Genomic DNA, 27,631 nt, shown 5'->3' on the forward strand with positions numbered 1-27,631 from the left:
GGGACTGAGAATCGGCATCGTGTTTTCCGAATGTCGGATTTGCTGAATGCGACCTGAGGATGCCTGCTTAGCGGTAATGAGGCTTAGAGGCTGGTGCGAATCCAATGTTCATGATAATCGGCCGAGGCACAAGTGTAGCCACAGCTGAGCCTTGGGAGGCACTCTGAAACCCAGCACCAGTATTCGGTGAGCTGGCTAGGTGTCTCGATGAAGCATGCATCGGACCCTGACCCTTCGAGAGATGACGGGACGAACTATTCCGTTCAATCTACTCCGTAATCTATACCTCCATATGGTATGGATCTAGAAAAAAATAAATTAAATCTCTGCATTTAAGAGACTCTAAAACAGTAAAGGATCTGTAGTATACTCTATAGCTTAGGGTTTGATGATTCTCGGCCCCTGGTCCCCCACAAGGCACCATCCTCTCCTGGCTTATGTATCTTCGCCCAGTCGAGGCCGTCCAATTCCCATTCTTCTGCCCTTTTGAGCCCCAGCTGCTCCCAGACATAATCTAGCGCAAACAACAGCTCCTCTTGCATTTCCTTCGTATGCCCCGGCGTTGGGGTAACACGCAGTCTCTCCTGCCCCAGCGGTACGGTGGGGTAATTGATTGGCTGGATATATATCCCGAAGTTGGACAGCAGGATGTCGCTCGCTTTCTTTGCATCCCTCGCATCGCCAACGAGGATAGGAACAATATGGGACGGGTTCGACATAACCGGAAGACCCTTCTCGACCAGATCGTTTTTGACCGCTCGGGTATGCTCGTGCTGTAGGTCCCGTCGCTGCCAGTCTGACTGTAGCAGTTTGATGGCTTCATTGGCACCTGCCATGATGGCTGGTGGCAACGAAGTCGTGAAGATGAAGCCCGGCGCGTATGAACGGATCATATCGACCAGCATAGCTCGTCCAGCAATATAACCCCCCGAGCACCCATAGGCCTTTCCAAGAGTTCCCGTGATTATGTCAACCTGGTCAAGGACTGTTCCTTCGTGGCGCCCGTCGACATGCGCATCCCAATCTAGATGTTCTGCCACTCCGGCGCCGGTGGGGCCGTACATGCCAACCGCGTGGACTTCATCAAGGAATGTTATGGCATTGTACTTGCGTGCGAGAGCGCAGATTTCTCGGACAGGCCCGATACTCCCACTCATTGAATAGACTGACTCGAACGCGATGATCTTGGGTGCGTCGATAGGGACAGACGACAGCTTGGCTTCCAGATCAGCAAGATCATTATGCTGGAATATCACTTTGTTCGCTCGGGAATGCCTGATCCCCTCGATCATCGACGCATGGTTTGCACTGTCAGAGAAGATGGTACACCCGGGTAACTTTGATCCCAAGATCGTGAGGGTTGCATCATTAGCGACAAAGCAAGATGTAAAGACCAACGCAGCCTCTTTGCGATGCAGCTGGGCGAGCGTCTTTTCAAGCTCGACTGCATGTTGATTGTGCCCTGAAATGTTCCTTGTCCCTCCCGCCCCGGCGCCGTACATGTCTAGGGTTTGATGCATGGTCGTGAGAACCTTTGGGTGGCTCCCGACGCCGAGATAGTCGTTTGAGCACCAGACGGTGATAGTTTCGTTTGCATCCCTGGTGTGTGCTTGGGGGAAGCTACTTGCGAGGCGGTTGATATTGTTGAAGATGCGGTATGAGCCATCGCGCTTTTTCTGCTCGATCTGACTCTCGAAGAAATCCTGATAGTTGAACCGCGGATCATGGGTGCGCATCTGAGGTCGAACATGCCCTGGATCGTGAGTTAGTATAGATGACAAATTGGCCCACTACCCTCCTCTCACGTACCAGCCTGGCCACTGATACTATGGAGCCCTCGGTGGAGTTTTGGAAAAATAGACGAAGTCCTCATGAAAGTTGCAGCAGGGCGGTGCGCCATGGTCAGCTCTGTACACACCAGCCGTTGCCTCATATCCCTGCTTCTGAGTCACTGAGCGAGAGGAGGTCCAAGTCATGCGAGATAAAAGCGATAAGATATGAAAACCCCTGTGGCAGACCTGTTGTATGGAGGTGAAGTTGTTACTCTATCAATTCCGAACTAAGACTGGCATGCTTCGACTAATGGGGCCAAATATATTAGTAGAAGGTGGACCCTTTTAAGGTCTCAGCCCCCCAGGGTATACTAATGGCAATGGCACACATACACAACTGACGAAATATTAGTAATGCTCTTTGCCTCATAATTTACTAATAAATGTGTATATTACTACATCTTAGTACCCTGCTGGGTGGAGCATGATGTTTTCCTAGCCACAGCAGGCTGCAAGACAGAGTCGCCGCGCTTTCGATGCGTCTTTTATTTGTAGAACTGCCCCATTCTTGGTTCAGAGATGAAGCATACGAGTCCGCCGCATCGAAAACAAAAAAACAACATCTAGTACCAGTTGCACAAGCACACATTATACTCCAATATGCCGTCCATTGAATCTCAAGCACTCGGCCGACTCTACGAATCTAAAGCCAGCCGCATGAAGGCCAACCCAAATCTGGACCGCGCGACGATTCTCTCCCTCTACGAAGAAGAGCAGAGCTGCGCCGCTGAGGCTCCGGGCGTCACCTACGAAGATGTCAACGTCAGAGGACGACCAGGCATCTGGGCTTCCCCGGTCAGCCTCCTGCCGCAGTCCAATGAGAACCAACAGTCCGTCATCATATATATCCACGGCGGGGGATTCAGTCTGGGATCGCCAAACAGCCACCGCAAGCTCGCCGCGCATCTCGGCCGGGCTGCCAACGCGAACGTGCTGATCCTCGATTATCGTCTGGCCCCGGAACATCCCTTCCCCGCGGCTCTGGATGATCTCCTTGCTGCTTACGAGTGGCTTCTACAGGAGCGTGGATTCCCCGCACACAAGATCGCGACCGCAGGAGATTCCGCTGGAGGGAACTTGGCCACGGCACTGGTTCTGAGGATCAAGCAGGAGGAAGCAGGCCGACTCCCTTTACCTGCAGCCATTGTAGCATTCTCCCCATGGTATAATCTGCTGAACAACTTTGACTCCATGGCACTAAACGACAAATTCGATAAGTTGGTTCATCAGCCGCAGCTGGATCAATTGGCCGCGGCGTATGTTGCTGGCACGGGGGCCTCGCTGCGCGATCCTTTGGTTAATCCTATTTATGCGGACCTGAAGGGTCTGCCACCGGTATATATTGCGGTTGGGACGCATGAAACCTTGCAGGATGACAGCGAGCGGTTTGCGGAGCTGGCTAGGAAGGCGGGCGTGGAGGTGGAATTGGAATTGGCAGAAGAACAGCAGCATGTTCATGTCTTCATGGCAGGTCGGGCCGCTGAGGCTGATATCACAATCCAGAATGTTGGGAGATGGCTGCAGCAAAAATTCTCCTCGATCTGATTCCAGCATCCAAATGTTTTGTCAATTTGTAGACGAATGATTATCATCAATTCAAGTACCAAGAAATTATCCCTGCTCTCTCAAGGTAACCCCCCTGTAGCACCCCCTAAGTGTGAGTCTGACGTTATGACCTGCTCCCGACGGGAGCCCCTGCGAGCGAGACAATTGGTTCGAAGAGATATAATAGGACTAAATAGCAAGTAGGACATGCATATACATTGGTAGGCTTTCGGCAAATCAAGGGGATCCATGTTCATAACGGGACACTTTGGGATTGGCGGAGAATTGTACCTAGTCAACTGAACCTCAGAAATGACCTATATAAATCAACGTATGTATACCTTCAAAGAAAATGGGCTGTAAAGAAGGTGGCCCTTCCATCCTACTTAAGCTCTCATGGTTTCCCACGCGTAACTACAGCCCTCCAACCACATTGTCAGATAACGGCATTTTTTCCCATCTCATCAACAATGAGCTCAGAATCATTAATGCTCCAGCTGCAATAACGAGTCCATACAAGTCGCCTAAAGTGGAGACAATGGCTCCTACAGCGCGGGATCTTGTCTCCATGTCTCCATCGTGCAGAACAAGAGACTGAACACCCGCAAGAGCAGTTCTTAAATCACTATTGGAGAATCCCGAGCCTGCAAGCACGTGCTGCAATCTGTCGTACCCGAGATTCTGGAAAATACACCCAGCGACCGCGAGAGCAATCGTCGTGGATCCGATCTGTGAAACGTTCTGGAAGCGGATGACTTGGGCCGTTCGCGACGGAGGCACATAGGCTGCTGCTACGGCGTACCCGATCTGTAGGGTGCAGCCAGATCCGGCTCCGATCAGAACCTCATAGCCGTATATGGCGCTCGTGGAGGTTGTGCTGGTGACCGTATACATGAGAGCGCTGCCAACAACAATACATATGCCACTGATAAGGTACCAGAGCTTATAGTAGCGAAAGCGAGGGAGCAGAGCGCCGGCGGCGATATTGAAGACAATATTAACGATGACGAATGGCAGAAGCCTGACTGCTGCCACCATGCTCTCTTCTCCCTTGGTGAATTGGAAAAAGAGCGGAATGTAGTAGACTGGCACAAAGAATGCGGTAATCGACGTTGCCGTACCAAGGTAAAGCAATACTTGGGTTCGGCTTTGGAGGAAATCAAGAGGAAGGATACGATTCTCTTTTGTCGTCATGAGACACCACGTCTGCTGTACAGCATATAATATAGCGGCTATCCCTGCTGCCGCCCAAAGAATGATGCCCCCCACCGAAGACCAATTCCAGACGGTCCCAGACTGAGCAATAGCAACTGTAAGAATGGAGAAGAACGCAGCGTGGAGCACGAACCCGGCCCAGTCGATGGACTTGGACCTTTGCGCAAAAGAGAGCCCTGGCTTCAAGTCCAGTGACGGGAAGCGATAGAGAAATAATGGCAGCTCTAGTACTGCAATGACTAGGTTAATATAGAAGGCCCAGCGCCAGGTTGCTCTGCTTGCGGCGAACCCGCTGCCCACCACAGGGCCGACGATACAGCCCAATCCCCAGAATCCACCCACTAGGGACACGTAAAGGCCTCGCTTCTCCACATCTGTAAAGCCGGAGACATAGTTGAGAGTCCTATCGAGAGTGTCATTAGTTTCGCTCGGACATGAGACGCAAGAGAAGCATGGCGCACCCAATATACATGCCGCCGCCACCAACCCCCGTCAGCACTCGACCCACTATCATAGCCTCCATGTTTGGTGCGGCGCCGCAGATGGCACTGCCGATTTCGAAGAGAGCGATTGTGCAGAAATAGAGCCATTTCATTTGAAACGTCCCGTAGCATTGGCCAAACAAGACCAGAGTAGCCACGGACCCCATCGGAAATCCAACGCCCACCCAGGACAGCTTGTCGATCTCGCCTACAGCCTGGTATATCTCACCCTGAATCGAGGCTGCAATTGTAGTATCCAGCCCTACAAACCTACTGTTAGTCATAAGTTTCCATGTGCACAATCCCGCGCTGAAGAGTTGGAACAATGTGGTTTTGGAAGCCGCACCGTACAAGAACCCCGTCAAATAGAATGCAATGCAAGCGAGAAACCACCTCGTCTTGCCTATTTGTGTTCCGGTCGTGTTGTCCTGAGCAACATTGCTGTCATTCATTATCGATATTTCTGCCTGGATCGGAGATTGGTTGTAATTCGGATTGCTAGCGAGAGCGCTCTTGTCTTTGGTGTCTATGTTGGAAGTGTGCATCGAGACTGGAACGCATCATTTTATCAGTTATATGCTACTACGCTGCCGAGGCCAGCCCTAAAATCACGTCACGAGTGGTGGCATACAATTGAACAACGCAAACACTGCAAATGGGACAAACTTGGCCCCTATGCATTAGTGCTCACTGGATATACGCCGATCTTGTTTACCCCCTGGTCATTACTACCTCAAAGAGGTCCACTGGGGTTTCACTCGGCCGAAGTTAGCCATCGAGTTGGTCTGCGCCAGTCGGATTACACCAAAAAGATGTGCAAATTGACGCCCGGGATCGTTCCTGGCGTTTCGCTCCGACCCGTGGAATCCAGGGCCAACTGAGCTCATCGCAGTGAACTAACCCTGCAGGGATCAACAGCGGCAAACCAAACACACGTAAGCCTTCGCTACTCTATAGACTTGCTACATACAACTTACTATGTGCTGCTCTGGCTTTTGCGAATTACTACTGGGTATGGCGTAGCTCACATGTAGCTTCCTTCACATGCAGCTTCCTTCCTGATATCCTCGGGCGAGTAGGCTCCTGGCCAGATGCTTCCGTAGCATTGCTGCCGCTTATTTAAAGACCATACACAGAGAGTCGCAGTACGGGACTAAAGCAGCGCACATATATCATCGTTAACAAGTATGGAGGCGCCGAGCAGTGCCGACCCCATGGACATAACGGAGAAGAAAAGGATACAGAACCGGATGGCACAACAGAAATACCGTAAGCTGTTCACGGTCAGATATCCACCACTCCGCCTCTGCCTTCGCTTACAGAGCTTCACATCTACAGGTAAACGACTCAAGGAGAGAATCCGGGAATTGGAAGAGCTCAAGAAGCACATGGGCGACATTTCCGAACTCAAAGACCATGTCGACGCAGCTTACTCGCCCCCTTCCACGAACATCCAGACTGGGGCATATGCGACAGAAAGCACAAGCATTGGTCTGCTACCAGATCAGGAAATCAGCGCTCCTGAATCAGACAATTGCCTGTGGGCCTTGAACTGCCCGCCGATCAGCCCTGCCCAGTTCGACAACCACCCCGGAGTCTCACCAAGCTCGTCCCTGGATTTTTTGTCTTCAACGTTTGAACATCTTGATTATTCCTCATCTTCGCTGTCAAGTGAGTCCCAACCACATGTAAGTCCATGCGCACATGTGGCCCGTCAATGGCCCTGCGCACTTTCTGCGCCATCGCCCAGAGTATCAAGTTCATCGGCTCCGCACCAGGCGACGCGGGATACTCAATGCGTCAGTCCCGAGGACCAACCCTCCCCGGGGGCCGGCTGTGAGGAGCGATTTATCCACATTCTCAACAGCATACACCAAGCAGGGTATGAGAGCATCGAGAAAAGTAAGTTTGCCGCATTCTCCAACCTGGACGGGCGTCCGAAGTAGATGATCCTTTGAGACGACGCCCTTCCCAGTGTTTACTCGACTGATGAGCGTCTACTAGTGATGATTGAGTACTATACAGCGAGCTTCAAAGCCGACAGCGTGGCTCACTGGTCGCAGAAATTGAGTCGTAGATATCGCCTGTGCGGGATGTTGCGGGATATCTATCACAACTCGCAGGCTTGGCCGGAGGATGAGAGGATGGTGTTTCGCGAGGCCCTCGCATATATTGCTGTACGTGAGCGGACTGCTAAGACTCAATGTACGCACATGCTGAGCACTACTTTCTGAATCAAGATACTTCGTAAAAGTAGTTTTGTCAGGGGGAGTGATTATTATCTTAAGTGAACTAGAGTGTAAAGTTTAACTAGGTATTGTATGTCCATATTCGGTTCGATTTCCCAGAACAGATCGAACTTGGCAGACAGACTAGTATCAATCTCGATAACAGTACTTGCTAAAGCATGTATCACACGCTCGTGGCAACTTGGTATCGGTCTTTTTGAGAATAGCACAACCCAAGCATGAGCCCCAAGCCTCGTCACCATTCTGCGTGGCCACTGCCATGCCATTTTCGATCATTCTCCGAGTCTCTATTTTCGAGTATTGGAGTTTTGAGGTGGCCATATTGCTCATGTACGTTTGAGCGTTATTTGGCAGGTAGACAATGGTGATTTTATCAGCTTCGTCACATCCAAAGATCGTTGCGCGCTTGTTCAGGCCTTTTTTGATAAAAGTGGCGACCTCTGGGATGTAAGGCATGCGGGTCAAGCCCTGGTTGAAGGACTGCGTGTAGGTCGTCAAGATCTCAGTGCCGTTTGGCCAATTGTCGTTGGTATCGGCACTGTTGTCGTTGACGAAAATCACGTCGACGCCGCGAGCTGGCTGCAACATGGGCCATATGGGGTTGTTCTGCAGTGCTTCGCCTCCGTCCACAAGGTGCAGTTTCTCCTGTTCCGTAATTAGATTCGCCGTGTTCAGCTCCATGGTGGCTGACTTGTAGCCATTGAATGGGTTGGAAAACACTGCAAAGAAATCTTCGGTGGTTGTTTCATGTACGTCGACTAGGAGTGATTGCACGTTGGTCATGAGTTCCGTGGTCAGGAGGGAACTCTTGGGCATAGATCCGGCGGCGTAGTTGAAGACATTCGAGGAAACTGCGAGGACGTATCCGATATTGTCGTAGTCTGTCACGCAGCCACTTTTGTTGGTTGGGTTGCCGCTTGTGATGGATGTGCCCAGGTACTTTGTCTGGACAAAAGCGCTCACGTCGCTGTCCCACGAGCCAAATTCAAAAGGGCTGAACTCGTATATTGTCGCGTTGGGACCTGGAAGGCTCTCCCCGTTGAACGTCTTCACGCCTAGGCTAACTATCATGGGGAAGGGTACAGCATGGTCTGTGAAGTTGGATAGGGTCGCCACGGACGAAAACGTGAGGTTCGCGCCATAGTCTGGGCCTGGGAAGAATTGATAGGAGAGCAAACGGCCATATGGGTCGGTGAGGGTAGTGTCAAACCCAGCTGTATCCTTTGCAGCCACGTCGGCGAAAATCTGCTTGTAGATCTCAGGCGCATTCCCATTTTCCGGGGTCAGAAGCCCGTTCTGAAAAGTCTCTTCCCAAAGATCTTCCCGCAGCTTCGAAATGGTCGGGTAGTTGTTCCCGGCAAAGGAAGATAGCAGCCAGCCACCTCCAGAGAGGCCAGCCTGATAGGACAATGCCTGGAATAGACCACTTAAGCTTCCATTGCTGTCCCTTTCATCCATGGCTTGGATGACACCCGCTCCAGTAAGCATGGATCTGTAACCTCCACCACTGGTAGTCAATCCAATCTAGGCTTATATACCTCTTAGTAATATGCTCCGATTTTATCTTCACGTTGTAAACGCTATAATACTAGGCAAATTCAGACACTCACCGTTGGTAACTTGACATCCTCAACGTCAAACTGGTCGCTCGTTCTGGACAACCAATTAATCAAAGCAGCATCCGCTTTGCTCTTCCGCTCCTCAAGAAACTTGAGTTCGTCAGTGCTGAGGCCTGATGCATCTCTGACAAGACTCATGGACGGACAAGCCGTATATTTCGGTGTTGTGCATTCTGCACCGGAGAGGAGAAGAATCGTGCCCAAAAATATATATTTGGTAGTGAATCTCATTTTGGGGATACCCCTTTGCTGATATTGCAGGCAGGAACTGAGAAACTGTCTGTTTTCGACGAAATGAACACCTCTTCACTGCCTTCGCTATACTACCCCTTTATATAAAGGCGTAACTACCTAGCTCCTACCAAGCCACGGGCAAGACCCATTACGCGGCATGAGGCTTTCTTTCACAGCAATAGGATGAGATGCCGTGCCCGCTGTAATCGGCCGCGTAGAGATGATCACTATGAGCCCCTAATGGCCACACGTGGTTGGGTATTGTCTCATGGTTCGTGAAGAAATGCTGTGGAGAGCCCCAGCCCACTAATTCCAAATATAAGAAGAGGTCCGTTGCTATCCACTTTTGCGTCCTGGTAGACTACGAACCATTTGCTACTGGCTGGAAACAGCCCAATAATTTGAGATTCGGGAGCCGGGACATCCGGGATTTAGAGCAACTGAGGAAGCATGCTCTACACTAGAGTCTGGCAAGCCGATAAGATACGGGCTCATCGGGAGAATCTCAGGCAGAAGGAGGAAGTTTCGGAGAAGTTTCCGCCATCTCCCACTAACGTTCTCTCGGAACTATTCCAGGGTACTCACGGGAACGGTCCGGCTTGGGTTCTCTGCAATGTGGTACTTAGTGAAGGACCGCAGTTGAATCCTATGCGGACCGGGACAGATCCGAACTTCTGAAGTATCCTCAAATTTTCTATCACGGAACGATCCCGGGACGGACATGGCTCTAGTACACATCACTCCTCCGTCTTGCGAGGTCAATTCCTCTCTCAAGCACGCGACACCGACGGGATTCCGGCCGGTATGGGGATTTTAACATGCTGCAGCGATCTCCAGGATTGCATGGTTGAACTGTCGGGGTACACCCGTAACTCTTGTACGTAAACGCCGACCTAAAGATAGTTCAGTCTACAAAGTAATCTATATGGTTGTTATTCAGGGTGGATTCTTTCCAAGCGACTAAGCAAGGATGGTAACTGCTCACCCCGTTTTATTCTTGTCGGGAAATCATATTCAACCAATTCCCGACTCTGATTTCCTGTGTGGCGATTTCTGCAGTCGACTTATGTAGACTGTTTTGAGCGTGATGTTGCACCATTTGGATGGTTGCTTAAGGATGCACACTGATATCAGAGATTCTTTCCGGCGCCCTTGACTCTTCTAGAACCACCTGACGTACCGAATAGAGCTAACATTGGAAGATGCACTTCAGATCCCGACATGTTCCCGAAAGTCTCGTCTGAAAACTTTTGTCGACACCCACGCCGACGGTTGTCCAGGGTCACATCGTTTCATATGGGCTGATTTTTAATGCGTATAGTATCTCAAAGATAACGAACATGACAGTCCACGGCACATGCAATTTCAGCGTTCCGAAGTATTCGGCCGGGAAAAGCACCTTGCGGTATTCAGAACACAGTCCATGCCCTATCGTATCCGGCCTCGTTATACAACTTGCAAATGACAACATCACCGTGATCCACATGGAATATCCCGCTGTTACACCAGGGATGTTTGCATCCTGATAGAATTCAAGCATGCCATTGCAAAACCTGCAAGGCTTTAAAAAGCTCATACAATCCAGCCCGTCAATTCCATGACAGCGCATTCAAACCGCGGCTGTCTTTGAATTATACCAGATCTCCAGCACTGTGACCACATCACCATGTTCAAAATGGGCCCGTATTCTGGTCTCGCTTCTTTACTACTGTTCATAACCACTGCATTTGGTTTGCCGGCGACAGATTCCGGAATTTTTCAGGTCCTTCAGCAGGCAAACCTGAACTTCACCAAGAACGCTGCAGCCATCCATTTCTCTGATTTGGCAAAATACAATGTCACTCACAACTCAACGTACGCAGCTACCATCGAAGCCGTGAAGCAGTCCGGAGGCACGCCGGCAATTCCCCTGCTTTGGGAAAGCGAATACGTGTGTCCTGTCGTAATTGGAGGACAAACTGTTTACCTCGACTTTGACACAGGTTCATCTGATCTGTAAGTGTCGTCAGCCTAACAAGAAAAAAAAAGTCAAGTTTTTTTAATTGAAAGTATCTAATAGGTGGGTCCTCTCAACCTTGACAAATGTCGAGGGCGTTGGTCACAAAGTTTATGACCCGAAATTGAGCACTTCTTCCAAGTTACTGCCTGGAGCAACATGGGACATAACGTATGCCGATGGTAGTGGATCGGGCGGCATCGTTTTCAAAGACCGTGTTGCGATTGGAAGCAGCGTTGCTGTGGATCAGGCCGTCGAGGTGCCTCTAGTTGTCTCGCCCCAGTTTGCCGCCAATCCTTTCAACAGCGGTTTGCTAGGTCTGGCCTTTAGCACTATAAACACAGGTGAGTGCCAATGTGACGGAAGCTATTTATCACTCTGTAAAGCGGTCGGATCTAATGATCCACCTATTCAGTGTCTCCGATCCACCAGTTGACTTACTTTGAGAATATCCTACCAACACTCAAAGAACCGTTGTTCACCGCGGATCTTCGACATGGGCGTCCAGGAACATATAACTTCGGTTTCATTGACCCCGCTGCATTCAAAGGGCCTATTGCATGGACCCCCGTCACAAAGCCGCAGGGATATTATGCTTACTGGCAGCTCGATGTTACTGGATTTCAAGTTGGGCCTGAACCGTACCATGAACATATTATCAGTGGAATTGCGGGTGAGTCAAAGTATGCCAGTATATCTTCTATTGTAGCGCTAAGAATCTCCCTCAGACACTGGAACTAGCCTTCTGTATCTTCCCCCTGGTATTGTCCTTGAGTATTATTCCAAGGTAGTTGGTGCATTCTTCGACTCAAGCAATGCTGCATGGGTATTCCCTTGCACTTCCCATTTGCCTGACTTTATCTTCGGCATCGGGGCCTACCGCGGAGTTGTCCCAGGGAACTACATACTTTTTCAGCCCCTGGGTGACGACCTTTGTTACGGAGGTATCCAGGTTGATACCGGCCTCCCTTTCTCCATTTTTGGGGATATCCTGCTCAAAGCACAGTTTGTGATCTTCGATCATTCCGGTCCGCGCCTAGGATTTGCGAACAAGCTGTGAGCATTGGCTTGTGGTTTGCAGAGCAGGAGTACGTGCTCTGACTCTTGCCGTTGCGTTATCAAGCTAAGCGCTTTTCTGGAAGCTGAAAGCTTTACTCTGGTGTTATTTATGAATAGGAATACGATTGGTCGCTAACCAAACAGCCAGTCCCTTTGTATTTTGCCTATGAGATATTGTATTTACTTTGTTTGCCCACATTCGCTAAAGGGAGATTGCTCAAATGTCAATACATGATCAGTCCGAACTAATTAGTATATTTGCAAAGCCTATCTACCATATTAGTTAGTCACTGTGGAATGCCACGATAGTGCAAAGCACGCGCGGCTAGAGCTAGAGCTCCCTGGATGTTTTTTTGGACTCTGGAAGATTTGATTTTGCTTAATACGAGGCGCCTGCCCCTCGCCCCCCTAATACCGCGGATTCCATTGCTCAAATAAACACTATATTATTTTTTCGCTTAAGCCCTGCAGATATACCATTTCATTTCAGCTACAGGGATCATGCTTTCGCTGGGGAGGCTGTGTGAGCTAGAGCCAAGCTCTAAGTATATGCTGCAGTCGTACCGTTGCCTTAAAGCCTTACACGGGCTCAGACCCATAAAAATATTTACAAATATTTCATAGAGGAAGAGCTCTTAAAAACGAAGTATTAAGTATTGATACTACCTTAGCTACTTTAATCTACTGTTAGTATATATGGTATTTGAAAATAATACTCCCTGTTGAAAATTGCTATATGTTCCCAGAAGGGTAGAGCCAGCAATGGATCATCAGTTGATCGTCTCCTCGAGTGTGATATGGCAATGTTACGCCTCCGGTATTGTGGATTTATTAAAAAAAAAAATCGAAGATATAGTACTAGATCTTTTTAAAATTATAAATAATTAATTAATATAGTATATTAAATAAGATCTTATATAGATAAAAAATCGTCTTTTTGTTATTTTTTTTTTATATACCCGCAGTGTATATATCAGGCTAATATATTTTAAATTTAGATATATAAGATTTAAACGCTGGGTTAGGATAAATTTTATATAAATAATATAAACTATTAAAGTAATAGCCCCTGAGTAAAAAAAAACCACAATTCTTCTAAACACCACGTATAACTATATCACTTCCGTCGTCACCAAGAGTTACTGGAGTCCATAGTGTACCTTTCGAAGAAATTAGCAAGCCAATGTAATTATACTGCTGATACATAGATTGTACTATATTCTCATACTATTCACATCCAATGTCCGTGCTACCTAGAGAAAGCTTTTGCAATGAGATATATGTGCTTTTTTTTTTTTTTTTTTTTTTTTTTTTTTTTTTTTATTTTTTTTTTTTTTTTTTTTTTTTCGTATTCTGTTTTTCGAACTTTGTTGTTCAATTGCCTTATTCCGTTTCCAAGCCTGCTAACGCAATGTCGTGGATATACCCAATCTTCCAATCCATGCCTCCATAACGATGTATCCCAACAGCGGGAGTAGAGATGCCAACAACCAACTCCAGAAAGTAAACAAGAACCATGTGCAAATAAATACCCATAAAACCCTAAATGCTATCCAACATTACCGCCATCCATATCGTCTATATGTATTAAACAAATCCTCCATTACTTTTTTTCATTGCGGTCCTTCCGCGCAGGAATTTGGTTCGCAACCGCGTCCTTGGGCACCAGGACCTTGCGCACGGTGAACCCTTTCTCATTCTCCGGTCGGGGACACGCACTGTCCCCATGATAGAACTCACACCGAAACTTTAGAAATTTGTGGCGATGTTGATAGATCGTGATAATATCCCCCGTGTATATCTTGCCAAAATGAAACCCTTCCCGACTGGTATCCCCCTCCGGCCCTCGACGCAGCTCCGTATCGTTCACCCAAATGCACTTGCGAGTCTTAGTTGAGAGTATTGCCATCACACCAGGTACAGACAGCCAATCCAGCCCCGCCCTTATCTTGGACTCGATGGCGGGGGCCCAAAAGGTGACCTCCAACGCGTATGCTGGGATTCTCGTGTCCATAGGGTCTGGGTAGCAGACAGTTGCTTGAGGACCCCGGCCCCACGATGTCATACGATCTTCCAAAGGGATCGTCAATTCGAAAATCGACCCAGGAAGTGTCGTCAACTTGCCCAGGAGAGTTGGAGGTTTACTTGGTTGGAGCACAATTTTGGGATTCATAGTAGGCGCGGGATCGGCTGGAGCATCACCACCTGTTCTTTCTGGATAGTCTAAAATTGGCTGCCCGGTCTTAGCATCAATGGTATTTGCCAGCTCGATGTCGAAAATCTCTCCTGGGATAGATTTGGTTTCGTGGCGTTCGTCCTTGGCATGTTGCGCGATACTCTCGGGGCTCGAGCGTTCACTGGCGGTATCAGGCATGGGTAATTCAATCCGTCGGCTGAAGATGGCCGGTTTAGGGGTTTCGTTACCAGGGCTGGTTAGCTGCCTTGTCTTCGCCTCCTTTTTCTCTGCAGAGTCCTCCCCCTTCGCTCCAATTTGCCGTACCGGTATCTCGACGACTGGCGGACGATTGGTTGATGTGCCAGGGTGCCACGAATTCATGTTCAGCTGCCCAACAAGGTTCTCAGTTCCCATCAAGCTTGGTGCGGACCCACAAATAGGGTCCTCCGGAAGGGAAATGATGGAGTTAAGGCTGTTGCCGTCGCTGACCATCGACTCACCGGCTGAAGAAATGAAGTCATTTATGCTGAAGTTGTCTCCTTCAAACGCATTTGTATTAGCTCCCAGCACATCCGAGCTTCCTAACACAGACGGGGTGATTTCACCGAAGAGGCGTTTTGGTGTTGTATCAGCAGCAACCTGGACTTCTTTGAAACTTTCAATATGAGGCAGAGATGGGTAACGAACGTCCGTGGGGGGGCAATCAATCCTCGGCCGCTTGGATTGCGCCAAATCGCTATCCTCTTGCTCACCCGGGTCTTTGGGTTCTGATTCGTCGTGAATTGAAAGCTGAGATGCATCCAATTCCTCTTCCGCATCCTCACCGATGTCCGAAAGGTCACCCCGGACATTGGCATAGAGTTCGTCATCATCATACTCATCCACATCTTTGACCTCAGCAATCCATGGATGCTGAAAGCATTCACGTTCTGTCGGACGTGCCTGAGGATCGCGGTTTAAAAGTCGGGTGACAAAATCAATACCTTCTTCTGACACGCCTTCGTTACGCAGAATATCAACATCGGGATCGGTGGTCATGATCGTTCGTAGCATCTGAGCTCCTCTGTCATCGCCACGGCCCATAAATGGAGGAACGCCAGCAAGGATGTGGTAGAGGACCGCGCCAAGGGACCACATGTCGACGGATTGGCTGTACGGAGAAGTTTTGGGGGGTCTGGCCATCAGTGTGCGCTCGATTAAGAAATGTCACTAGGGAAACTTACGGATCACCTAATCGTCGCCTTTTCCTGACCTCGCCACGACGATAGGAATCGTACTCTGGGTAAACTTCAGGGGCGCAGTAAAGCAATGTGCCACAGAAGGTCTTGAGGAAGGTCTCTTCCTGCACTACTTTGGACAGCCCAAAGTCCGACAGCTTAACTCTTAGTGGATCGAGCGAGGAAATGAGGATGTTGTCCGGCTTGATGTCTCGATGAGTGATCTTCCGTTTATGGAGATACTGTAGCGCATGCAAGACCTGGCGGGAAATGGTTTTGACCATGTCTTCGGGAATCTTGCCAATGGATTGCAGGTACGTCGACAGCTCACCACCGGGGACGTACTCCATAATGATGTAGATCCATCGATCATGCTCGTGATGGTCAATATACTGAACAATATTAGGCTGCCAAGAAAAGTATCAGTCAAACGATCATCCTGTGCCTGGAGAAAGAGATGCTACCACTTACATGCTTGAGGTCCTTCATAATCTTCATTTCATTATCCACTTTCTGGTCCAAGACCCCGTTCTTCATGAAACGTCGCTTGTCAAGCTCCTTCGCTGCATACACGGCCCCATGCTGCTTTGTGGCAAGTTTATACACCGTTGCAAAGGCTCCTTTCCCTATCTGGCCGGTGACATTGTACATCGGCCCGCCTGTCCAGTGCATCCCGTAGGTATTAGAAACCGTCCATTGCAAAACAGGCTGTGCCGAGGTTTGACGTGACTTGACCTGCGTAGTTCCTGCCCGGTGTTTCTGTATCCGCTCAAAATAACGTAGCAAATTCTCCGTATATTGCATAGAGAACCCCTCTCGATTTGGAATGCGGACGACGAACCTAACTTCATCTGAGGTTTGGTCGCCATTCATCACTTGAATGACAGAGCCATTGGTCAGCATTCGACTATTCTCTCTCTGGCTCTTGCGAAGACGGCAATTGTCTACAATGGTGCCATTGGTGGAAATGTCCTCGAGCATAATGATTCCGTCTTCGGTGAGGTAGATACGGAAGTGCTGATTTGAGATGCGTTTTGAATTCTGGTCACGGGCAAGGAGAAGATCGCAACGAGTTCTGTTGCGTCCGAAGCAAAATCCAGTGTTCAAATCGTGCACTTTCGATGACAGCCTAAGCCCAATGTCCAAGGCTGCTGAAGTTTCGTACACGAGCTCATCTCGCTGAAGGATATGCTGGGGCGCAGAACTGGCAGAGGCGGCCACCGCATGGTGGGCAGCAGGCGAACTAGGATGTAAGATACATATTATGTCCGCCACGTCCTGCTCATGGAGACCAGAGTTGTTGTAGCCCATGCGGCGTGGGTCCGTACATGGCTGGGTGGATTCTTGAGTCGCTTCCATTTGGAGTGGGAGGCGATAAAGTCTGGCGAGAAGTCGCTGTAAAAGAAGAAAGAAATAACTACTATCACAAGATAACTTAGGGTATATGTGCTGATGTGTGAATATGAAGAGATGTTTGCATAACCAATACAATCAATAACACAGCTCCATACCATGAACCTATTGGAGGGGTCAGTTTTTCAGGCCTCAGTGTGTTTCATAAGGTGGTCTTGACTGTTGGAAGGATCTGAAGGTTCCTTACCTTATGCAAAAGCAACGACAAATGAACACCAATGACAGGTGCGCTTCAATGGACCCCTAGCTTGCCACTGGGAGTGTTAAACTATGTGCACGGACTTGATACTAGAACAGGAGTTGCCTGTACTGAGCCAAAAGGCACCAGAAAAATCCACCAAGCTTTTGAGGTAAAATTATATTCCTAAAACGCGTAGTGCCTCGATGACAACGAGTATTGGGAAGGTAAATCCGTAGGCAGGGAGACCCCGACCTTGCCGGCCAAACAGTCAATCACAAGCAAGCTCGCACACGATGTGGTGGGCCGGATTCATTGAACAAAGGAATGACAAATGGAAGTTCGAGCTATGGTTTAAAAGGAGGGAAAGGGCTATGTCTGTGAAACAGTTGATGGCATTAGTCGGGAGCTCTTGATTAACGAGGAGCGACAGGGCTCGAAAACTTACACAGTTGACGAAGTCCCCATCCACCATCCACTGCACAATCCAGGACGTGACTGCGACAATGGCCTTAGTTTAGTGGGGCAATCCGGCAACAGGGACGCGACAGGATACTGTCTTGGTAGAGTCGTCGTCCACAAAACAAGCAGTGAGGCTGAAGTGAGTATCCCGCAATTTATTTGAAAGGCGGAAGACGCCCCAGGCATCAACAAGGTCGTGCCCAGGCACCAAGGACTGAGCTGCCTGAGGCGGACAAAGCCTTTCCATCCAATCAGGATGTACGGTGGGGATATTGGGCGGGAACCAACCGTGGATGCCGAAGTGGGGATTTTGGATCTAGTGACCCGAGACATGATTCACTATCACATATCGATTTCATGTGTGAAAACTTCGGTTACCTTTTATTTTATTTGCACACTACTGTTCGTCTAGCAATTAATACAGGGGTTCGAATCCGTATACATTCAGGCATCATGCTCGATTGAAAGATATAATATTCTATATCTATCTTCACACTACTAGTATATCTATATCTATATCTATTGAATAACCAGGATATCTTTAAGCATGGCTCATCGGCAGTGCCGACATTCGTCCTTGGATTCCGTTCTGTTCATCCTCGGTCAGCTCAATCCCAAACTGATCCCTCAAAGCATCGACTCGTTCCCTCTCGCTCATGCACGTTTGGACCAGAATGTTCTTCCCGCCTTCATTCTTCTTAATCTTGTCACCATCGAAGACCATCTTCCCGTACACCTCATCCCCTTCACGAAGATACTTAACCACAAGCAAATGTGACGTGAGAAAGCAGTCCGAGTGATAACTGGTGAAGAAGTTCATTACTTCGAAATCACGCTGGAAGAATTCCATCTCTGTGAAAGCGTAGTTATGTATCCACGGCTGGTCTTCCGCATTGCGGGTCTGATAATTCCACTGGCGTTGACGTGACCCAGGCAGAGGTTCGTACACCAACCGCATAGTCTGGGTTCCAATGTTCTCATGGATAGGGCCATCGACCAATGGTAAAGGAGATCTGGGACCATTCCCTCCATATCCCACGTCGACCAGGTATCTTTGCTGGTCGAGGGTGACGATGTTCACAGAGTGCTCCCTTGGAACCTATCAACATGTACCCAGGCACAATTAACGTGCAAGTACTCACCAGCCCGACCAGCCCGCTGGCTTCCCATTTCCAACTCGAAAGAGCCGTGCACCAGTAAGGTAGACATCGAATCCTAGAAATAGAAGGACATGGTGAAATAATATATTGTTTTCCATGCAATAACCACCGCGACGTCTCTGGACAAGCTTTTTGTATAGCTCTGCCACATCTAGCGAAACCTTCACATCCTTCGCATAATGAAGGGACAAGTTTTCGTAAGGGATTGCTGAAACGTGATACCCTTGAAGTCTAGACAGGAACGGGAGATCCAATGTGGGGCCCTGACCGCGACGGTATGATGTCGGTAACTGGATGCGCTCAAAGTAGGCGTCAACCTGTACACCCGTGAGGGCTGAACAGATGGATGTCATATTCTGTATAAAACCAAATTTGGGGCAGGGGGTCGTTTCTATTTCGCAGAAAGAAGCAAGCCAGCCGAGATTCAACTGTATATAATATGACTCATGTTAGTCCGATCTACGGAATAGTTCATGGTTGATGCTGAGCTACTACTAGTAGTAGCCTTGGTGGAGATTATGCACATCAAAAATCTGCCCCAATTGGATACTGTCTGATCCGAGCGTCGATCTTGCAGATTTGAGATGAGGGGTGCCGATGGTCGAAATCCCGACATTCCCAATTTTTCTTTTACGTTTCTTCTTTTTCTCAGTTCTTGGAAAGTGCATAGTTTGCTTTGCAAACCACCGAACAATATCCTTCCCAAATTCCCGTTGCCCATCCCGCCAAAACCGTCTACGCTGTGTTCATTATGTCTCTTTTTATTGTAAGTTCACCACATATTCGAATCTTGAAGACCCGCTAATCTATGACGTGAAGGATGTCATCTCCGGTGACCATCTGTTCTCGGACGATTTCCCTATAAAGGAAGTAGACGATATTGTCTATGAAGTAGACTGCAAATTTATAGAGGTTGAACGAGCCCGTGATGTTGGTGCGTATTCACCCTCCCATCCTTATGAGCAGACCTTTAACGCAGGATTCAGATATCGACGCTAATCCCTCCGCCGAGGAAGAGGACGATACCATCGCCAAAGTCAATAATGTTGTGCATGCGTTCAGCCTGCAAGGAATCACCTTCGACAAGAAGACCTATAGAGACTACATCTCACGTATGCCCCCTCTATCAGTGCTGGTGCAATCTACTGACAGCGCCACAGGCTACATACAGAGAATCAAAAACCATCTTGAAGAAACAGATCCGGACAGGGCTGAAGCGTTTGAACGGGGTGCATGGCAGTATGGGAATAAAATCCTCAGTCATTTTTCAAGCTTCGATTTTTATACTGGACCGAGTTTCCATGCCGACGGCATGGTTGCTCTGCTCAACTACCGCGAGGATGGCGACACCCCATTCTTTACCTTTTGGAAGGATGGACTGCAGGTGGCTGATCGTTAAGAATTATTAACGAAAGTGCACTATATGAGATGGTCGCACTAGCTGCATGTATAGTCCATCCAGGATAGCCTATCAAACAGAATGCTACTGTTGGAGGACTAGCGGATCTCGAGTCGTGCGGTCAATGATTGTTTAGAATCATAATGCTACAGTAATCACAACTTCCCGCTTCATTTATATAAACATCTTCCATAGCTCTTTCTGAGGGAATTGACCGAAAACATTAAGCTGTTAATCTTGGTACCATACCTTGTCGATCAAATCTTGGTGTTTCCAGGTTACGGAGTATTTAATGCTTACTATGCTAATTATGATATTTTTGTTAATACATGTCCCTTGCAAATCCCAAATCGGTATAAAACCGTAATACATCTTTTTGAGAGGTCTTATTTTCAATAACTTCTTCGAAGAGCCGAATGTAGATCGGAATGCGATTACTAATCGCACCACCCCCTCTTAAAAGAGTGGATGCCCGCAAGAGGAAATCCGTGAGTTCTATACTCTTCAACTTATGTACTACCCGTTGAGATCAATACATTTCAAGTCTTAGGGCTTTCACCTGCTACCGTATGGTAGGCTTTGATCCGTGCTACGTTGATAGCTCCCACTCATAGCCAACCCAAACACTTCGCCCAGACGCGCAATCGCTTCGTCCGATACCTCTGGGATCGAGTCAGTGTCCGCTGCAAGGATAATCCTAAATAACCCGTAGAATGAGGGGTACGTACGGTAGTGAATGACAATCCGATTGCCCAACAGCTTCAGCCCCTTGTCCTTCCCTATCTCCCCCAAGTCATTGGGCCCCAGCCCGGCCGCGTCAAGGTCCACCCACACCATGTTAGTCTCTACTGGCTGAGACAGCTTGCCGCCGAGGCGTTGCCACATCTCAGCGACTTTCTTCGCCTTAATATGCGCTTCGCGGAGCTTCCCTCCCTGGCCATGGGGGTCCGTGCCAAAGTTTTCGTCGAGAGCAACCCGGGCAGCTGCAGCGAGTACCCCTGCTTGTCGGACTCCACCTCCAATAGCTTTGCGGAACCATCTAGCTTTCTTAATAAACTCCTTGGACCCAACAATAATACTACCAATAGGCGCCCCGAGACCCTTAGAGAAACACAAGCTCACACTGTCAAACAAACTAGCGTACTCCGGTAAGCTACCGGCCCCGGACACCACCGCTTCCCAGAGCCTCGCCCCGTCCAAATGCACCTTGATCCCGTTCGCATGCGCCCATTCTGTAATTCTACGAGCCTCCGCGAGCGGCAGAACCCCGCCGTCTAAGGTGTTTTCCAGGCTGATCAGCTTCGTGGGACAATGGTGGATGTCGTCGTCAAGCACCGCATATTTCTGGATATCCTCCAAGGTGAGATAGCGGCCATTCTTGGGATCGAGGGGTTGGACCATCGCACCGGTCAACGAACTGACTCCTCCCGCCTCGTAGCAGACGATATGCGAACGGCGATCGCATATCACAGAATACGGCGGCTGCACGAGGTGAGTTCGAATCGCAACCTGGTTACCCATTGTTCCGGACATGACGAGCAATGCATCTTCATGGTTGGTGCGTTGGGCTACATAGGCCTGCAGGTCATTGGTCACCGGGTCCTCATTGAAAACATCGTCCAGGAGCGTGGTTTGAGTGATCGCTTCGAGCATTGACATAGTCGGTTTGGTCATTGTGTCGCCTTTAGTTTATGATTTTAGCATATTTTACAAAGATATATAATTGACATAGTCTTACTCCTCAGGTCAAACTCCGCCGCCCCAACGCCTTGCCAGGTGTTGGCCTTATTATTGGAAGCTGTTGATAGGCTCGCCATAATGAATCTTTGACCAGATGCGACCCTTTGAACAAATAACGCCGACCGAAACAAAGGTGGTGGTCGAATCAATGAGCGAAAGAATGGCCTCATCAAGTCCGCTTATCGCTGACAATCCACAAAGCATACAATGAAGGAGGGGTACAATAATGACTCGGTACCTGCATGGTTGTTTCTTTACCGAATGGAGGCATTCCGAGACACCGCCTGCAGCGCATTGCGGGGACCATGGAATAATTACCGCTTACGGACCCATACGGTAAAACCAATACGAGACCGGACAACATGCCGGGGAAATGAATGGAGTAATAAGCGTCTTAGAATGACGACACTTGGAAACGCGTGCGGTTCTTATCGATAACCCAAATAGGAATAGGCGACCCGCCGACGTGTCCCGACAGTGGCTGAGTCAGCAGTCGAGATCCCTCTGGACTTTTGCAGGGTGGGAGAGGCTTTCAACGTCTTCGCATAGTCCCTCCAACCCTTCTGCAGGTGGCGTACGGCATATCGGACGCCATTTTGTGGGTTTTGGGATCTATTTTCACCATGGATTTATCGAGATTGACCCGTCCGGCCATCCTGTGCCAATGTTTGCGCTGTTCGAGCTCCCTGGCCGCACTGGAGAATGAATGGGCCAAGCTTTCCAACTCTTATTCCGTCGCAGCAGGATGGCTAAGCGTCGAACTTCACCGAATTTCAATCTCGCCGGAAAAGAAAAAAATACCACAATCATCAGACCTGAGTGTCCTCCGTGGACGTATCCTGCAAGAGATCTCCTGCAAGCTCTGCCAGCAGAAAATAGGTGTGCTGTGTTCGCTAGATAATGGGTAAGTCGGAACAACACCGAATGAACAAGAGGATCATCGGCGCATGTATGGAGACTAACGATGCCAAGTCCTAATGTCTTCTGGAAGCTATCAAAGGTCTCGTTCCGGGAAATCGTATCCATGCGCACGGTAGAACCTTCGTTCAAAGATGGACTACTCGAGCGCCTGATCAACCCACCTCAGAAAGAATCGACCCGACGGGACAGGGCGTCCATCCAACCCGGAGCCTTGGTACCGGTCGGTTCATCCGAGATGGACCATTATACCGCATCCGTGGAGCAGCAGATCCAGCACCATGGACTGAGTCTCGACCATATCTCAAGTTCCGTGAGCAACCTACACGACACCATGTCGGAGCTCAAAGGTGCATTCACAGCGCTCCGTATCGAACTGAACGGTCCCGGTCGGTTCTCCGATCTAGGAAACACCATGAACAACGACTTCAACATGATCACAACAGTCCTGAAGGAGCTGAAATCCAAGTCAGAAGAGATCGAAAAGCTAAAACTAGAAATCGAGGCCTTGAAACTCAAAAACCGCTACATGGAAGAGCAGAACACAAGAGAGCAGCAGCTACCCTCGACCCTAGCGGTACCCGCCCCACTCCCAGAAGTCCGCAGCCCGGGATTGCTCCAAGCTGGCAGGAAGCGGCCATGGCCGGACTCCTGGCCCAGCGGCCGCACACAACCGATCGCCGACTCTTTCGACGACGGCGACGAGGAAGATAGCATCGACTTCTTCCTGGAAGACTCACATATGCCCCCGGTCAGGATCCCGTTAAAGGGCCCCGAGACCAACGCAGTGATGGACACGCCAAACGATCCAACAGCGCCAAGATCTTCGAACTTCCGAATCGAAATTAATGAATCAAGACGCCAAAGTCCGCAATGGGGTACCCCCGAAGTCCACGCCAGCGTAGAGCAACAAACCATGTCCAAACGCCCCCGTATGTCCCAGGCTCCCGAGAAGCCACCATCCAGCGTGGAGCTGGAGAAAAGACGGCCAGGGCGGCCACGCAAATCCATAAGCCAAGCCACGAAGCCAGATTTCTCCCAGACTCAGACACCGAGGCCAACGCCATTAAGCGAGCAAAACCCCAACATCAGTAGCAACGGCCAGAAGGAGGATGCACCCTCCAGCACGAGTCCCAGCCAACGCCAATCTGGAACCGAAGCTCGTCCGGGTCGTCCCCGAAGCATGCGCAGTCGGTCGCGGCCGCCACCCCGACGTTCAACAGGGCTTAATGATAGTTTCTCCGAGCAGGACCAGACACAGACACCGGAGGGTAGCCAACAGGACACCCCGCGCGGTGCAGAAGATCCAGTGTCTTTTGATCCGGAGACAGGCTCCGGGAAGGAAAACCCGCCGGGAAAGACAAATGGTGCTCATACTGATGATGGGAATAAGCGTGAAGCGCAAGAAAAAAGAAAGGCACAGGTTGCCGCGCGCGATACGATGGCACGCTTAGCCATGCAGCGCGAAGAAGCCATGGAAACGGAGGCTCGCTGATTCAGAAGCTAGACTGAAATTCTATTCATGTATTATTCATTTTATTTACTCCCTTCTTCCTGTTTCCGTCTTAATCGTTCACTCGCTGTTTTCCTTTTTTGTCTTGAACTCCTGAACTCCTTTGGGTTTCTTATGTGATGGTGTATAAAAAAGTCGGTTCTTCACGAATACATGGAGCAGTGGAGCAGTGGCAGGGTTAAATTGGTCTTCGTGGGATCTGGATATCTCAATATTATTCAAGAATTATTTTCTTTAATTGTATCTTTTCAACTTCCTACTGTACAGGGATATCTACGCTATATCAGTAGCCCACAGTATATCCAACCCAGGCCCAAGGCGACATAGAATCTATTTGACACACATGAATCCGCAGCCTTCTCGCGCCCTCTCACAGGCTTTTTTCAAGGCTTGTTCCTCAGTATCCGTCCATTTGACTGACAGCTCGTCCCACGGCTTCTTAGCATTGAACTCTTCTCGGAAGCGCTTGTGCATGGCCTGTAGCCTACTAACTTCGCGCGGGTCTCCAGTACCCGAGTACACAATGAACAAAGTACACGGCGGAAGAGACTCATAGACACGCTGGATATGAGAGACTGTACGAGATACTGTATCAATGAGACTCTTCTGGGGGGTCTCCGAGGGGGCGGACGCAGGGGGGCCCGTCGGGGTGGTTTCTTCAGGGGGAGGGACTAGTGTCGTGGACTCATTCGCGTTATTGGGGTCTGGCATACGATTGCACCAGCCTCGATACATTTCCAGTTCTCGCATCCGTGCCCAGGTAAAATCAACGCCACCGCCGGGAACCGACGCGTTGCTGTCATCTCCGTTTACGACGGATGAGATTCCTTTCACAACATCCTCGTCATCGCTACACCCGATTGCGACGGTCGCCTGCGATCCGAATCCACGCTCGGGGCTTCCCCAGTCTACCACAGCGCCAGTACGGCCTTCCCCTGCTGGGTTCGATTTGCCTGACCGTGTGGAGCGTGCCAGGCGCTTGAAGATGCTTTCATTCTGGGCGTCACTGGTTCCCCAACGCTCGCCCTTCTCACACTTTTGTTTCACCAGCTCAAGTACGGCGCGGGCATCTTCGATGGAGTCATGGCCGGTTTGGCCCTTCTGAATTTCCTTCCCGAGATACTTCTGCGTGAGCCACTTTAGGCTACACTTGAGAGGTGGCCCACGAGGGTGTGGATAAATGAATGTAGTGTCGACAATAAAAGGGTGAGTGAGCTTGAGAGCGTTCAAGTCCGAATTCAGTGAATGGCCGACCAGAATAGTGTGCGGAGTTAAGATAGTGAGGAGTTTTTGCTGGATATCAGCCAGGGTAGTCGTGACAGGATCAAGCATTTCTTTAGTAATCCCTGAGAACCGGGTAAGGTAGTCAATGACGGGTAACTGCGGCTTCACAAGCTCATCTAGTACCACTTCGCCGTCCCAGCCGACCAAGCTTATACGCGTGAGCTCGGATTTTCCACCTTCCGTTATACACATCTCACAGTCGAGGGCTAATACCGTACGCCCTGCTGTCATGCTTCCCTGTTGGATTTCGGCCTCGGCAACATCGCCTTCCTCCAAGTTTGCGACATGGGTATCGACCCACCCGGCCGCAGCATCCTGGCCGGCTCGTTTGCGGCTTTGCATCAAATCGGCTTTCTCATTCTCCTTCGTGAAAAGTGCCGGGTGCAGAGGATACTCGTTCTCACGGAGATCCTCGAGAGAACTGATGAACGTCGTTATCGGAGTCCGCTTGGGAACGAAACTCTTATCCATCCGTGCCTGTTTGGGACCCTTCTTTTGACTATCCTCCTTGTTCTTGGGAAGAGCGGACAACAAGATTGCTTGGAGCGGCGAGTGAACTTTGTTATACTTCGAATCTCCGGGTGCTCTGACCGGCCAAACATGAGGAAACATATCTGCCAGCGGCTGTAACGAATCTGGAAGTCCATCGCGCGACAAAGGGCGAGGGTTAAACCGATGAGATCGGTCTTCGAGAGGCAGCCCCTGTTTCCAACGATTAAACTCGGCCGTTTTAGGGTCCTCCCCCTGCTCATCGGCACCTGCAGTGTCATTTTGGTTCATTTGCGAGCCCTCCTCCGTAGGTGGTTGCAACGGAACTGTCCCATCAAACATGCCAATCTCCAGACCCGGCACCATCAATGCCACTACCTTCCTCACATGGCCCGAGTGCTTGATGGAAATCCACTGCGGTGCGATGCCGTCCGCGAAACAGTAGAGCAGGAGGCCCTGTAAGTCTGCGATCCGAATAGAGGATTGTAGTCGCCCATCGACGTAGGTAAGGACTGGATATTTTGTCTTCTCCCCGTCAACCCGCTTCTTCTTCGAAGGTCTTTGTGCTGGTACATCGCTCTTGGCCTTTGGTGGATCGTCCAACTGCATAGCTGTAGTAGATTCACTCTCCTCGGAAGGCTTGGGGTCACGAAGCATAGACAGTGTTTGCGCTACACCAAAGCCATTGCTGGCATTTGACGTGTCAGTAACCGGGGGTTCGTCGTCTGAGTAACCAGCCTCGGCGCGCTTGCGCTTCTTCATGCCTGCCATGTTGAGACCGCTAGTGGCGAAAGGGGATCGATCTTCGATGTCCGTTGCGAGCACGGCAGTTATATAGGAGCTCTAACCAACGTTGTCGTTCCGTTTGACAAAGTTTTAAATTACCTTGGCCAAAGAATGGCCTGGACTATGATCGGTCTTTGGAGCTTGATAACTGCCGGATCGGATTTATCAATCGACTTTTTGTATCACGTGCTGATAGCGGATCGATATGCATTGATGACTCAGTCATGGCATTAATGCAGTTATGCATAGTGTTGATCTATACTCCGTACAACCTACTTTATAATACAGTTGCTACGGATGAAAAGGTCTGTCTTTTCTAGAATATAGCAGGTTTTAGATCTAGGAGAAGTTGTAATCTGCTCACACAATAACATGTAAGAATCTATAACTATAGGCCACTTTGCAGTCCTCAACTCAGTTCAAAGACCATATCACCTGCATGCCTGTTGATGCACATGTACTTATCTACATCCTCTAAGCACTTCTCCTAGTGGATTTGTGCTATTCTGCAATGATTGATGCCATCTTATCATCCTACAATTCCCACCAGTACGTCGCCATAGCCAACCCGACTAAACCCGACCGGGGCCAAAACGATGGTGTCATCGGAAGCGAGCCCCACCGACGCCAAACAGAAAGCGAGTCATCGCCAGCGCCAGCCGATT

The 27,631-nt window shown here is 49.5% G+C and overlaps 12 protein-coding genes across 12 annotated transcripts; 5 read left to right on the top strand and 7 right to left on the bottom strand.

The window, feature by feature from the left end:
- Positions 1 to 371: 371 nt before the first annotated feature.
- BDV37DRAFT_284761 (pyridoxal phosphate-dependent transferase) lies at positions 372 to 1,900 on the bottom strand (the record flags this gene model as incomplete). The annotated part of the gene is made up of 2 exons (XM_032087571.1): positions 372 to 1,753; positions 1,810 to 1,900. 2 exons carry the CDS (start codon positions 1,898 to 1,900, stop codon positions 372 to 374), a joined length of 1,473 nt encoding a protein of 490 aa, XP_031939768.1.
- Positions 1,901 to 2,432: 532 nt separating this feature from the next.
- On the top strand, positions 2,433 to 3,377 carry BDV37DRAFT_295441 (alpha/beta hydrolase; the record flags this gene model as incomplete). Its single annotated transcript, XM_032089883.1, has 1 exon — positions 2,433 to 3,377. The coding sequence occupies one exon, from the start codon at positions 2,433 to 2,435 to the stop codon at positions 3,375 to 3,377; it is 945 nt and encodes a 314-aa protein (XP_031939769.1).
- A 414-nt stretch (positions 3,378 to 3,791) lies between these two features.
- On the bottom strand, positions 3,792 to 5,526 carry BDV37DRAFT_272910 (major facilitator superfamily domain-containing protein; the record flags this gene model as incomplete). The annotated part of the gene is made up of 3 exons (XM_032084974.1): positions 3,792 to 4,995; positions 5,054 to 5,336; positions 5,421 to 5,526. 3 exons carry the CDS (start codon positions 5,524 to 5,526, stop codon positions 3,792 to 3,794), a joined length of 1,593 nt encoding a protein of 530 aa, XP_031939770.1.
- A 735-nt stretch (positions 5,527 to 6,261) lies between these two features.
- BDV37DRAFT_284764 (bZIP transcription factor) lies at positions 6,262 to 7,020 on the top strand (the record flags this gene model as incomplete). The annotated part of the gene is made up of 1 exon (XM_032087572.1): positions 6,262 to 7,020. The coding sequence occupies one exon, from the start codon at positions 6,262 to 6,264 to the stop codon at positions 7,018 to 7,020; it is 759 nt and encodes a 252-aa protein (XP_031939771.1).
- Positions 7,021 to 7,452: 432 nt separating this feature from the next.
- Positions 7,453 to 9,548, bottom strand: BDV37DRAFT_272911 (lysophospholipase; the record flags this gene model as incomplete). The annotated part of the gene is made up of 3 exons (XM_032084975.1): positions 7,453 to 8,847; positions 8,934 to 9,115; positions 9,521 to 9,548. 3 exons carry the CDS (start codon positions 9,546 to 9,548, stop codon positions 7,453 to 7,455), a joined length of 1,605 nt encoding a protein of 534 aa, XP_031939772.1.
- Positions 9,549 to 10,842: 1,294 nt separating this feature from the next.
- Positions 10,843 to 12,232, top strand: BDV37DRAFT_295442 (pepsin-like aspartic protease; the record flags this gene model as incomplete). The annotated part of the gene is made up of 4 exons (XM_032089884.1): positions 10,843 to 11,171; positions 11,236 to 11,516; positions 11,588 to 11,855; positions 11,914 to 12,232. 4 exons carry the CDS (start codon positions 10,843 to 10,845, stop codon positions 12,230 to 12,232), a joined length of 1,197 nt encoding a protein of 398 aa, XP_031939773.1.
- Positions 12,233 to 13,759: 1,527 nt separating this feature from the next.
- BDV37DRAFT_160766 (serine/threonine-protein kinase) lies at positions 13,760 to 17,303 on the bottom strand. The gene is made up of 4 exons (XM_032079157.1): positions 17,225 to 17,303; positions 16,096 to 17,142; positions 15,631 to 16,031; positions 13,760 to 15,581 (listed from the first exon to the last, which is right to left on the bottom strand). The coding sequence occupies exons 2-4, from the start codon at positions 16,981 to 16,983 to the stop codon at positions 13,835 to 13,837; spliced, it is 3,036 nt and encodes a 1,011-aa protein (XP_031939774.1). The 5' UTR covers positions 16,984 to 17,142; positions 17,225 to 17,303; the 3' UTR covers positions 13,760 to 13,834.
- An 837-nt stretch (positions 17,304 to 18,140) lies between these two features.
- BDV37DRAFT_295443 (arylamine N-acetyltransferase family protein) lies at positions 18,141 to 19,285 on the bottom strand (the record flags this gene model as incomplete). Its single annotated transcript, XM_032089885.1, has 3 exons — positions 18,141 to 18,768; positions 18,820 to 19,171; positions 19,267 to 19,285. 3 exons carry the CDS (start codon positions 19,283 to 19,285, stop codon positions 18,219 to 18,221), a joined length of 921 nt encoding a protein of 306 aa, XP_031939775.1. The 3' UTR covers positions 18,141 to 18,218.
- A 72-nt stretch (positions 19,286 to 19,357) lies between these two features.
- Positions 19,358 to 20,316, top strand: BDV37DRAFT_160803 (translationally-controlled tumor protein). Its single transcript, XM_032079158.1, has 4 exons — positions 19,358 to 19,603; positions 19,657 to 19,771; positions 19,824 to 19,949; positions 19,998 to 20,316. Exons 1-4 carry the CDS (start codon positions 19,589 to 19,591, stop codon positions 20,234 to 20,236), a joined length of 495 nt encoding a protein of 164 aa, XP_031939776.1. The 5' UTR covers positions 19,358 to 19,588; the 3' UTR covers positions 20,237 to 20,316.
- A 441-nt stretch (positions 20,317 to 20,757) lies between these two features.
- On the bottom strand, positions 20,758 to 22,531 carry BDV37DRAFT_252574 (threonine aldolase GLY1). Its single transcript, XM_032082448.1, has 2 exons — positions 21,975 to 22,531; positions 20,758 to 21,918 (listed from the first exon to the last, which is right to left on the bottom strand). Exons 1-2 carry the CDS (start codon positions 22,144 to 22,146, stop codon positions 20,792 to 20,794), a joined length of 1,299 nt encoding a protein of 432 aa, XP_031939777.1. The 5' UTR covers positions 22,147 to 22,531; the 3' UTR covers positions 20,758 to 20,791.
- Positions 22,048 to 24,389, top strand: BDV37DRAFT_295445 (uncharacterized protein; the record flags this gene model as incomplete). The annotated part of the gene is made up of 2 exons (XM_032089886.1): positions 22,048 to 22,880; positions 22,949 to 24,389. The coding sequence occupies exons 1-2, from the start codon at positions 22,600 to 22,602 to the stop codon at positions 24,387 to 24,389; spliced, it is 1,722 nt and encodes a 573-aa protein (XP_031939778.1). The 5' UTR covers positions 22,048 to 22,599.
- Positions 24,390 to 24,563: 174 nt separating this feature from the next.
- On the bottom strand, positions 24,564 to 27,243 carry BDV37DRAFT_160807 (RNA exonuclease). Its single transcript, XM_032079159.1, has one exon. The coding sequence runs from the start codon at positions 26,949 to 26,951 to the stop codon at positions 24,738 to 24,740; it is 2,214 nt and encodes a 737-aa protein (XP_031939779.1). The 5' UTR covers positions 26,952 to 27,243; the 3' UTR covers positions 24,564 to 24,737.
- Positions 27,244 to 27,631: the final 388 nt, after the last annotated feature.

Source organism: Aspergillus pseudonomiae (assembly GCF_009193645.1).
Source record: "Aspergillus pseudonomiae strain CBS 119388 unplaced genomic scaffold BDV37scaffold_51, whole genome shotgun sequence".
Taxonomy (NCBI): Eukaryota; Fungi; Ascomycota; class Eurotiomycetes; order Eurotiales; family Aspergillaceae; genus Aspergillus; species Aspergillus pseudonomiae.